General features: G+C 63.7%; 1 protein-coding gene across 1 annotated transcript; it reads left to right on the top strand.

The window, feature by feature from the left end:
* Positions 1-292: 292 nt before the first annotated feature.
* AKAP17A (A-kinase anchoring protein 17A) lies at positions 293-11,541 on the top strand. The gene is made up of 5 exons (XM_028115022.2): positions 293-427; positions 3,175-3,952; positions 4,440-4,588; positions 8,122-8,362; positions 9,614-11,541. Exons 2-5 carry the CDS (start codon positions 3,191-3,193, stop codon positions 10,571-10,573), a joined length of 2,112 nt encoding a protein of 703 aa, XP_027970823.1. The 5' UTR covers positions 293-427; positions 3,175-3,190; the 3' UTR covers positions 10,574-11,541.
* Positions 11,542-11,893: the final 352 nt, after the last annotated feature.

Genomic DNA, 11,893 nt, shown 5'->3' with positions numbered 1-11,893 from the left:
AGGCCCCGCACCTGTTTGGCTTAGGGCGGCCAGGGCACCACGCGGCCCCAGGTGAGGCCTCCTGGACCCCAGGCACAGGTGGCGGCGGCGGGGGTGGGTGGGACTTGCGCACGCGCAGTGCAAAGCCCGGGCCGGCCCGCCCCCCCCGCCCACTCGGAGGCCTCCCGGAAGTCCCGCCTAGGGGCGGGGCCAGACCCGGCAGACGAAACAGGGAACCGCCGCGCGGCCGCTTCCGCGAGCACGAGCGCCGGAAGCGGAAATGCGTCACAGGGGCGGGCGGCGGCGACGGCGGGTGGCGTCGGGGGCGCCTCCGGCGGACCGTGGCGGCGCCGGGCGGAGAGGCCGCGGCTGCCGGGGTCGTTGGGGGACGGCGGCGAGCTCGGGCCTGAGCGGCGGTGGCCGGGGGCGCAGGCGGAGCCCCGCGCCGGTGAGCGACACCCCGCGACGAGCCCTTTCCGCGAAGCGGGCGGGGGTCTCCGGGGCCCGGGGGCTGTGAGGCCGGAGACTCCGAGGAGCCGGGGTGTGCGAGGGCCGGGGGGTTCTCTGGGGGCCGGGAGTCCGGGGCCTGCGTGGGCTGAGGGCTCGGGGGCCCGGGGGGGCCGGGGTTTGGGGGGGCCCGGGGGCACTGGGGACCGGGGGGCCGGGGTCTGCGGGGGCCGGGGGTCGGGGTGTGCGACGGCTGGGAGCTCTGGGGGCCGGGGGGCTGGGGTCTGCGGGGGCCGGGGGTCGGGGTGTGCGACGGCTGGGAGCTCTGGGGGCCGGGGGGCTGGGGTCCGAGAGGGCCGAGAGTTCGGGAGTCGGGGGTCTGGGGTGTGAGAGGGCTGGGGGGTGGGGGCTCTCGGGGGGCCGGGCTCTGCGAGGGCTGGGGGGCTCTGGGGGCTCTGGGCTCTGCGAGGAAGGACTGGGGGGGCTCTGCGGGGTCCGGGGTCTGCGAGGACCGGGGGTCTCTGGGGGCCGGGAGTCCGGGGTCTGCGAGGCCCCGGGGGTTGGGGGGCGGGGTCTGGGAGGACGGGGGGACTCTGGGGGGTCTGGGGTCTGCGAGGGCCGGGGGGTCTCGGGGTCCGGGGTCTGCGAGGATCGGGGTGGACTCTGGGGCGTCTGGGGTCTGCGAGGGCCGGGGGGTCTCGGGGTCCGGGGTCTGTGAGGCCCTGGGGGGTGGGGGGTGGGGTCTGGGAGGACGGCGGGCGGGGGGGGGGGTCTGGGGCGTCTGGGGTCTGCTAGGGCTGGGGGCCTCTGGGGGGTCCGGGGTCTGCGAGGATCGGGGTGGACTCTGGGGCGTCTGGGGTCTGCGAGGGCCGGGGGGGTCTCGGGGTCCGGGGTCTGCGAGGCCCTGGGGGTTGGGGGCCGGGGTCTGGGAGGACGGGGGGGGGGGTGTGGGCTCTGGGGCGTCTGGGGTCTGTGAGGGCTGGGGTCTTGGGTCTGCAGGGGCCGGGCGGGGCTCTGGGGGTCCGGGGTCTGAGAGGACCGGCGGGGCTCTGGAAGTCCAGGGTCTGCTAGGGCCGGGGGCCTCTGGGGGGTCCAGGGTCTGCGAGGAAGGACTGGGGGTCCTCTGGGGGTCGGGGGTCTGCGAGGGCCATGGGCTGGAAGGGTAGGACCATGGAGTCTGCAGGGGCTGGGATTCCGTGGGGGACTGGGGACAGCAGAGATCCTGGGGGTGCGAGGAGGGGTCTTCAAGGGCGGAGGGATCGGGGCTGCTGGGGAGACCCGGAGGGTCCTGGGGGCTGCTCTGGTGTCATAGAGGCTAGGGTGAAGGGGTGGGGAATGCGGTTGTCCCAGAGCTTGGGGAGGCTGGGGGTGCCAGGGTAGTTATGGACCGTGTGAGCAGAGGAGGAAACAGTGGAGGTCAGACCCCAGGGCCAGGGCCAGCTGGGAGGGGATGGAGGTCATAGGGGCTGCGGGGTTGTCCCGGGGTGGCCTGGAGTACTAGGGGTAGCTGAAGGCATGGGGACCATGCTGGGGAGACGGGTAGCCAGGCGGCCGGGGGATACTGCCCCGAGTCTGGCTCAGGCTACCGTGTGGCCCTCGGCAGCCTGGGGGGAAGTCTTGGGTCTCAGCCCGTGCCAGAGCCGCTCAACCCCCTAGACCAGGCCGGGGGGCTCGTATGCCCTGCACCAGCCCCCTGTCTGGGGGCCCCCCTCCCCCCTAGACCCGGCGGGGGCTCTTCTGTCCTGCACTAGCCCCTGTCTGGGGGGCCACCCTCATCCCCTAGACCAGGCGGGGTCTCTTCTGCACCAGCTCCCCGTGTGGGGGGGCCCTCACCTCCTAGACCAGGCAGGGGCTCTTCTGTCCAGTACCAGCCTCTTGTCTGGGGGGCCCCCTCACCTCCTAGACCAGGCGGGGGCTCTTCTGCCCTGCACCAGCTCCCTGTCTCGGGGACCCCGTTCACCTCCTAGACCAGGCAGGGGCTCTTCTGTCCTGCACCAACCCCCTGTGTGGGGGTGCCTCCCGAGGCTGAGCTTCAGGGCATGATGGGAAGCCTCCCAGCAGTGGGTGGGTGGGTGGGGGAGGCAGCCACCTGTACTGTTTGGGTTCCTGCCCTGGCGCTGGGCTTTCCAGAAGTGCACCCTCGTCAGACCGGTAGGAGAGTCTTGCCTTAGAGAAGGCGGAGGAGGACAGGTAGAGACGGGGAGCCCCGACTTTACAAGAGCCCTTCTACTGTTTTTACTTTACGGCGGATGCACAGGCTGCATGAGCTCACAGTGGAGTTGTTCAAGTTGACATTTTGGCCAGAAACTTCCTTCCTGTTTCCTTAGGGCCGCCTCCTCCGCAAACTCCCCCGGAGTCTGGAGCTGAGCTCCTTCCTGTCCACAGGCTTCTGGCCTGCAGCCTCCCGGGGAGCTGGGCAACCCTCTCCTCCCTCTCTCCCCTGCACGGGAGTGGGAGCCGCGGCCTGTGCTCGCTCCATGGGCCTGGGCGCACTGCCCCTGGTGATTGGGTGCGGCTCAGCGCCCACAGAGGCTGGGGCATGATGCTCTACTTTGTGAAAGTTTTCATCAGCCCGGTTTTCTTTTCTCTTCGATCCTAAAAAAACCGCACGAAACATGACCTCAGGAGGCGGTGGTGTTTAGTGAGCTAGAGACCCGTGTCCGTGGCGCGGCAGAGAGCACACTGGTTTGTCCTGTGCCGGACGGTGCTCTGCGGCGCCCACCCTGACCGTCCGTGTCTGTGTTCCAGGCCCAAGGCCCCGGCTATGGCAGCGGCTACCATAGTGCACGACACGTCGGAGGCGGTGGAGCTCTGCCCGCCGTACGGCCTGTACCTGAAGCCCATCACCAAGATGACCATCAGCGTGGCACTCCCGCAGCTGAAGCAGCCCGGGAAGTCCATCTCCAACTGGGAGGTGATGGAAAGGCTGAAGGGCATGGTGCACAACCACCAGTTCTCCACGCTGCGCATCTCCAAGAGCACCATGGACTTCATCCGCTTTGAGGGTGAGGTGGAGAACAAGAGCCTGGTCAAGTCCTTCCTGGCCTGCCTGGACGGCAAGACCATCAAGCTCAGTGGCTTCTCCGACATCCTCAAGGTGCGCGCCGCCGAGTTCAAGATCGATTTCCCCACCCGCCACGACTGGGACTCCTTCTTCCGTGACGCCAAGGACATGAACGAGACGCTGCCGGGTGAGCGGCCAGACACCATCCACCTGGAGGGCCTGCCCTGCAAGTGGTTCGCCCTCAAGGAGTCGGGCTCCGAGAAGCCCAGTGAGGAGGTTCTGGTCAAGGTGTTCGAGAAGTTCGGGGAGATCCGCAACGTGGACATCCCCATGCTGGACCCCTACCGGGAGGAGATGACTGGCCGCAACTTCCACACCTTCAGTTTCGGGGGACACTTGAACTTCGAGGCGTACGTGCAGTACCGCGAGTATGTGGGCTTCATCCAGGCCATGAGCGCCCTGCGCGGGATGAAGCTCATGTACAAGGGTGAGGACGGCAAGGCCGTGGCCTGCAACATCAAGGTGAGCCCCCGCTCGGCCGCCTGCTCTGGCCCGTTTCAGAGTCGGGGGCAGGCCCCTTCAGGTGGTTTGGTGGCCACGGGACAGCTGGCTGCCCTCGTTCGTGGAGCAGAGGCCCCATCACGGCCGGCCTGGTGGCCTCGGTCCAGGGGGACGGCGGGGCCCTGGTAGCGGGAGGGGACACGCTGTCTTCGAAAAGGTGACATTCTCCTTTCCAAACAAATGGTGCAGGCCAGGCGTGTCTGTCGGTGCGTGCTTCCCGCTTGAATTGCCGGGGGAGTTCACGGTTGAGCCCCGAAGTGGCTGTGTGTGTCCAGATGTGCCTGTGGGATCCGGACCCCACGTCCTGGGCAGGCCGCACTCGAGTCGGGGTTCTCTGGAATGCACGCGTTCCGTGCAGTCGGGCAGAGCCTGCTGCGTAGCGGGTGCCACCTTGGTCCGAAGTTTGCTTGTGTGTGATTGTGCTCTGCACTCTCGTTTTCCCCCAAAGGTTTCCTTTGACTCCACCAAACACCTGAGCGACGCCTCCATTAAGAAACGGCAGCTCGAGAGGCAGAAGCTTCAGGAGCTGGAACAGCAGAGAGAAGAACAAAAGCGCCGAGAGAAGGAGGCCGAGGAGAGGCAGCGAGCGGAGGAACGGTAGGTGTGCAGACGCGGGGCCTCCGCACAGCCGCTGGAAGCCTGCGTGCGCACGTGTGTGTGCGTCTGGGTACGCGCATGTGTCTGCACGTGTGTGTGCGTGTGCGTCTGGGTGCGCATGCGTCTGTGTGCGTCTGCGTGCGCGTCTGGGAGCATGTGGGTTTGCGTGTGTGTGCGTCTGGGTGCGCGTGTGTCTGCATGTGTGTCTGGGTTCATGTGCATCTGGGTGCGCATGTGCATCTGCGCGTGTGCGTGCGCACATATGTCTGCGTGTGCGTCTGCGCGTGTGTGTGTGCATGCGTCTGGGTGTGCGTGTGTGTGCGCCTGGGTGCGTGTGCGTCTGTGCATGTGTGTCTGGGTGCGCATGTGCGTCTGCGTGTACACGTGTGTCTGAGTGTGCGTCTGGGTGCGTGTATCTGCATCTGGGTGCGTGTGTCTCTGTACGTCTGGGTGCGCGCGTGTCTGCCTGTGCGTTGGTGCTCGTCTGTGTCTCGGTGTGTGTGTGCGCGCGTGCGTCTGCGGGCACGTGCCTCTGCACGTGTGTCTGCGTGTGCGTCTGCGCATGTGCGTCTGTGTTCTCTGTGTCTGCATCTGGGTGTGTGCGTGCGTCTGGGTGTGCGTGTCTGCGTGTGCGTCTGGGTGCGCGCGTGCGTCTGCGTGTGTGTGTGTGCATCTGGGTATGTGTGTGTGTGTTGTGTCTGGGTGCACGTGTGAGTCTGGATGAGCGTGTGTCTGTGCGTCTGGGTGCGTGTGTGGGTCTGTGCATCTGTGTGTGCTGTGGATGCGCGTGTGCGTCTGGATGAGCGTGTGTGCGCGTGTACGTCTGGGTGGACGTGTGTGCATCTGGGTGCTCATGTGTCTGGGTGCGTCTGCCTCAGTGCGTGTGTGCGTCTGGGTGCGTTTGTGTGCTTGTTGCGCGTCTGGGTGCGTGCATGTGTCTGTGTGTGTGTGCATGCGCCCCCCCCCCCCCCCCCCCCGCCCCTGGAGGCCTGGACCGCGCCTCCTGTTCCCTGGCCGTCGTGCACTCAGCGCGGAGCTCCGTTAGCCACCTGGATGGGACACCTGACGAAATCGGCCACATTCTAGTAGGAACGGTTTCTATTTACAGGCTGTCATCGATTCCTTTTCAGGTCATTCAGGTGTCAGGGGGCACGCCAGGTGACCGTTCTTGCCCCCGTCGCTCTTCTGCCTTCCCCCTGCTGCTGGGTGCACCTTCCCCTCCAACGCAGAGGGAAGGGCGACTCTGGACTTAGATTTTGCTCCGGAGTCCAGTTGTGGGGCAGCGGGTCCAGACTGCGTGCGTTATTCCTGACCCAGCTCCACGTTGTTCCCCAAGGAGAGGCGGCTCGCTGGCGTGTGCAGGCTGGGCCGTGTGTGGGGGCGTGGCTGGGATGGGGGAGCCCCACGCAGCTGGCGGGAGCCCCAGAGCGAAGCAGACGGCTGGGGCAGGAACACGCTGGCTGCAGAGCCTTGCTGCAGATGCTGCCTCTGGAGCTGGTGCCGTGGGTTGGATAGTGAGCGACCCCTCCCTGCATTCGCACGCTTCTGGGCCGCAGCGGGAAAGGCCGAGGTGGTGGGCTCTGGCAGACGCTGGGAAGCGTGCACAGCAGCCTAGCCCTTGTCCTGAGCACTGACCGTGACCACATGCCCCCGGGCCCCCCGACAGCCTCTCAGGAGGCACTGGGGGTTCTCACCAGAGGCACGGTGTCCTGGACCTTTACAGTCGGAACAAGTGGGCACTTGGCTTTTGAGAACAGGCTTCTCTGTCTGTCTGAGCTGGAAGTGTGATGAGGACAGACAGTTCCCGGGGAGCAGGCAGTGCTTCTGCTGTGCTCACGGGGTGCTGGTTGGGGGCAAGGCTGTCCCCGCAGAGCCCACTGCCGCCCCCCATAGCCCTTTCTCGGCCTGAGTTGCAGGCCGGCCCCGGGGAGTGTGGGTGCCCGTCCTCGGTCACTGACGCATGTTCATCTGGCTGGTTCCGTGTCACGGAGGGGCGGAGCGTGGCTGGTAGCTGTCCTGCTATGGCACGTGACAAGCCCCGGGCCTCCAGGTCCGCCTCCGCTCAGAGCTGCGCCTGCCTCTGGGGGCCCCCAAGGCTGCTTGGACCCACGGCTCTTGTAGCTGGCGGGGCCTGGACACCGGCTGTGGTGGAGCCTTCCCACACGCGGCCCTCTGTGCCCACTGAGGCCCTGCAGCTTTTCCTGCTCGCTGGGGCGAGCCCCTGGCCCCATGCCTCCCTGGGGCCGCGAGGGGGTTTGTGTCCTTGTGCGTTCCCCCGGGTGCGAGGTCTCTGCGACGCCGGCGTCCCCTGGCTGGGTGGCTCTTCCGCAGCTTCTGGGCCTCCTGCCTGGGCGTGGGGGTCTCGCCTCATGTGTCCTGGCCCACCCAGGGCAGCTCTCAGTGTTTGACCACGTCCATCGTTTATCCGACTAATTTTGAAGCCAAAGTGCAGGTGAGGGTGTCTGTGGGAACACACCCAGTGGTTCTTGCAGATTTTCTCTGGGGGGGTCTCTGTCTCTGCTGGTTGCACTTCGATCCTCATTTTGCACCACCCCCCCCAGCCGAAAGCAGTGGATCTAATCTGTTGTGCTTGGTATGGGTTTATTTTAAAGAAAACCCACCATGTCCAGGTGGTTTTTGTCTGGCCACGCGATACGGTTTCCATACGCGGGTACACGCTTTCAGGGACCCCCGGTCTGCGGAAACACAGCCCAGTGCACGCCGTCCTTGGTTTTCTGTCACTGGGGGTTTGCTTTTTCTAGAATCTCCCACAAAGGGCATCACAAGGTACACAGTTTTCTGCGTTTAGTTTTTCCTTAGCAAAGTGCTCCCAGAACCTTCCATGTGGCCGTGCACATGTGTATTCCATTCCTTGCAGCGGCACCCCACGGCCTGTTTGCAGAGCCCTGGTGATGGATGCTTTGTGCCCAGTGGGAGACGTGTCAGCATGGCCTGTACCCTGAGTGGTTCTCAGCTGACGGCCGTGCGCAGTCAGTTCACTGCCCCGGCCCCATGGTGTCGGATGGGTTGGCGTGCCGGCGGGCTGTGGAGCGTGTCCCGACGCTCCCGTCCGCCCCCTGCATTTTCTCCTGGACACAGACTTTGCTCCGCCCGCTTGTGTGCATCCTCCCTCGTGAGGCAGGAGCGCTGTGTGTCAGGTTCCGGCTGGCGCTGTGGCAGGAGGTCCCCCGGGCCGCCCTTGGCCTGTGTACCTCTTGCTGTGTCTCATTGAAACCCGAACTTCTGAGTCAGTCACACCTACCCGTTCTTCTCTTCGTGTCTGTGAGTTCGTTAGCAAGACCCTCCCTCAAAAGGTTCTGAAAATCCTGTCAGTGTGCGTCCCCACGTGCCCAGTTGCTTGGGTTCAGCCGAAACCTTTCTGGGGGATAAAGCATTAAAATGACCGCTCTCCCGAACGTGCTCCGCTACCCGCCCCCCCCCCCCGACTTAGCTCTCCCACTTGGCCGCGGCCTGAGCGCTCAGCCGCAGCGTGCCGCCCGTGCTTAACGGAGCCCTTCGTGTATTTTGCGCAGGAAGCAGAAGGAGCTAGAAGAGCTGGAGAGAGAGAGGAAGCGAGAAGAGAAGCTGCGCAAGAGGGAGCAGAAACAGAGGGACCGTGAGTTCCGCCGGAACCAGAAGAAGCTGGAGAAGCTACAGGCGGAGGAGCAGAAGAAGCTGCAGGAGAAGATCCGGCTGGAGGAGCGCAAGCTGCTGCTGGCTCAGCGCAACCTGCAGTCCATCCGGCTCATCGCCGAGCTGCTGAGCAGAGCCAAGGTACAGTGGGCGGGCGCGGGTGCTCTTGTCCGGCAGCCCGGGCCGCGCCGTCTCCCGCTGCAGGCCACCGTCTGCGCGTCTCTGACACGTGCGGCCAGCGTCACCGCCCCCGTCCCACGGCTGGTCTCAGCCACGGACGAGAATGAGCGTTAGGACCGACGGGCAGACCGTCAGCTGGTAGCGTGTGTGGCCTTCCTACCTCGCTCCAGATTCTAGAATGTGCTGTTGTCTCGCGGAGTTGGGAGAACTTGGACTTAGCGTAGCATGTATTCACGCCTCCCAGGCACGGTCCCGAGAGCCTTCAGGGAGCTGGGGCGCAGGGTCACCCTTTGCCCCAGAGCAAGGGAGTGCCTGAGCTCACCGAGAGTGCCCTGGTCCCCATGGCTCTCTTCCCGCTGCAGATGGCTCTGCGCATGGCCGTCAGCACGGTGGGCTTTGCGCCGACCCCGCCAGCCAACGGCCAGGGGCGGCGGGAGGGTAAGGGCTGAGCCTGCTGATAGAGAGGGGCCCTGCGGCCTCCCTGGGACCTCAGGGTGCACTATGGAGCCTGGTTGGGCCACGTCCCTCCTCCACAGCCGTGGATCTGACAGGTCTCAGCCGGTGCTGTACGGATATGCGCCTCAGTGCTGACAGCCTTCTCGTTCCTCCCACCCGCTCCTTCCGGAGGCCCGACGGTAACTCCTGCGAGCCGGGGGCCGGGGACACACGGGGATCTCGCCCGGCACTCCTTGTGCTTGGGCAGGCCGCGTGCCCCCGCGGAGTGAGGCGCGGGGCGACCCCATAACCTGTTGTCTAATTACAGTTGTGATAAGTCCCCGGGAAGGAGACTGGCAGGCGCGCTGAGACGTGGCAGCTCAGCTCTTGTTTCATGGTGAATATTGAAGACGCTAACCCAGCCTAGGCCCCGCACGTCCCGCGGCGGCCACGGCAGCGTATGTCCGCATTATAATCTTAGCTCCCTGTTGCTGGTGACCGCTTGTGACCTCACGGCAGGTCCCGTGTGTGCCTCGGAGGGGCCAGGCCCCACCCGAAATGCCCGCCCCGGGGCTGTGCCACGTAGCTTGGCCACGGGGTTTCCTGCTCGCTCGGACGCATGACGGCCCGGGCGTGGTAGGGACGGGCGGGCCGCACTCCGGCCAGAGCGTCCACCCGGTACCCCCCAGGCCTCGGGGCATCTAGAAACCCAGCGCCTGCTCGGAGCGTGCAGGGGACACGGAGGTACATGTCCACGCCTTCCCCTTTGTGCTGCAGGCAGTGAAACTGCAGGAGCAGGAGCGGAAGGAGGAGACGCTGCGGCTGCAGCAGCTGGAGGAGAGGCGGCGGCTGCAGGAGGCCGAGCTGCGGCGTGTGGAGGAGGAGAAGGAGCGGGCCCTGGGGCTGCAGCGCAAGGAGAGGGAGCTGCGGGAGCGCCTGCTGAGCATCCTGCTGAGCAAGAAGGCCGACGACCCGCACACGCAGGATGAGCTCGGGGTCTCCCACGCAGACCTGCTGCAGCCCGTGCTGGATATCCTGCAGACCGTGTCGGCCAGCTGCGTGGGCGCTGCCTCCCTGCATCCCCTTGTGGGCCAGCCCCCCCCCAGCACCCCAAAGGAGACCCCACCCCGGCTGGAGACCGACAGCACGCCGAGAAATGTGAACGGGAGCGTGGCCGAGGGGGCCCAGTGCAAGGAAAGCCTGAATTCTCGTCTTGCCGCCGCAGGTGACAGCTCCCCTGACAAGAGGTGCCCCGGTGTCCTCTCCTGCATTCCCGACAACAACCAGCAGCCCAAGGGCTTGCCCGCCGCTGCCGCCGCCGCCTGTGACCAGAGCGTGCCCAAAAAGGACATCCGTTCTGAGCAAGACAAGTGCAACCGCGAGCCCAGCGGGGCCCGAGGCCGGGCCAGCGGGGGCCGGGGGGAGGACGACAGACACAAGCGAGAGAGGAGCCGGCCGCGGCGGGCTGGCAGTCGGGAGGACGGGAGGCAGGGACGGAAGGAGCGGCGGCAGCACAAGAAGCACTCACGCCAGGATGACAGCCCTCAGCGGCGGAGCGCGAGCCCCGACCACAGCCGGTCCCGGAGATCCCGTAGCAGAGAGCGGTCCAGCCGGAGGGAGAGGAGCCGAGACCGCAGGGGCGGCTCGGGCAGGAAGCGTAGCCGCCATGGCCACGGTGACCGAGACAGGTCACGCTCAGGGTCCCCCAGCCGGCACCGCAGCGCATGGAACAGGTAATGCAGGGTGTCCCCCCACGCGGCCACCCGGCGAAGACCAGGACCCGTGGGGCTTCTTGGCTCCTCTTCTGCCCAGCCTCCGCAGAGCGCACAGCCAAGGAGCCACCCTTGCAGGAGGGCCACGCGTGACGATTCTCCCTTCATTAACATCTGGTGGCCTTTATGTTCCGTACGTGTAGTCCTCAATCGCTAGCTTTAGTTTTCCCTTAAAACTGTTGATCCGATAGCTTTAATGTCACCAATTCTCTCTGAATCAGGAAAAACGCACTGGCCGGCAGTGGTGAGAAGTGCATAGCCACCACGTACGTGCAGGCAGAGCAGCATTTCTGTCCCGTTTAGGGACACCCCCACGTATACTGACTTCATGGGAGGCACATTGCACGTCGGGGACGGATTGTCAGAATGGACAGCCATGGTCCCACAGGGCCCTGAAAATTTGAAAAAGGCTTGCCCTGGTGGTGTTTTTTTTCCTTTTTCTTTTGTAATTTTAACTGATGATTGGGAAGTGCACTTGGCAGGATGCCAGTAGAACCCAGTGGTCGTGGCACGTTACGTCACGCATGGAGACAGTGCAAGTCCTTAAGATCAAAACTCAAACGTGCTGTCTTAAGGTATCGGCGCGTGGGGGGTGCTCCAGCATGGTCTGATGCTCCTTCACTTCAGAAACATTCATGTGACAAACTGGTGATTATGCATTAAAAAAAAAAAAAAAAAAAAGATTGGTTAAAAGCTTTGGTTTCTAGTCAAGGTTAGTGTGTGTGGTTTTTTTAAGAAGCTGTTTTGCTAAATTATTTTTACTTGGAACGTTTCAAACAGATTTAAGGCTAAAAACTTGTTAAATTTTATAATCATTTGCTTCTCCAAGTGAAGCTCAAGAAATACTTAAAAATAGCTGTAATGTTTGCGTTAGGAAAGATGGTGTTTATTCCAGTTTGCATTTTTTGTGAAATAAAATCTTTTTCCAATGAACTAATACTTTCCATACTTTTTTTTGTTTGTTTAAGCTTTTTGGGCTGTTACTGAACCGAGCCTAGTTTAGCAGGTTTGAAACTGATAGAAATCACTCGCTTTATTTAGAACCCCTGATAGGCAACGATGGATTTCACAGTGCAGTTGTTATTGTAAAATAACCTCGTGAAGAAGAATCCTGGGTCCTAAGAAGCATTCGATTTGTTTACTGAGCACAAGTTTAGCAAATTCACTAAAGCAGTCTTTTTAAAAGCTAAAGAGCCAGTTTTAAAAAATGAATTAAAGTAGAAGTGGTTCTTTTCTCACGTAGGTTTGTAGCAGGTAGGAGTCAACGCTCCTGCTGGGACTCCAG

This window comes from Eumetopias jubatus, unplaced genomic scaffold, assembly GCF_037043125.1.
Source record: "Eumetopias jubatus isolate StellerSeaLion01/CBP00866 unplaced genomic scaffold, mEumJub1_p1.0 scaffold_11, whole genome shotgun sequence".
In the NCBI taxonomy this organism is placed as follows: Eukaryota; Metazoa; Chordata; class Mammalia; order Carnivora; family Otariidae; genus Eumetopias; species Eumetopias jubatus.
Note: the sequence above shows the minus strand (reverse complement) of the source record. Positions and strands in the feature narration are given on the sequence as shown.

Bases quoted from the DNA above. Each gene is read 5' to 3' on its own strand.
- AKAP17A (XM_028115022.2), top strand. From the start codon at position 3,191: ATGGCAGCGGCTACCATAGTGCACGACACGTCGGAGGCGGTGGAGCTC. The intron at 3,953-4,439 runs GTGAGCCCCCGC...TTTCCCCCAAAG, and splicing joins CCGTGGCCTGCAACATCAAG to GTTTCCTTTGACTCCACCAA. The intron at 8,363-9,613 runs GTACAGTGGGCG...TTTGTGCTGCAG, and splicing joins AGCTGCTGAGCAGAGCCAAG to GCAGTGAAACTGCAGGAGCA.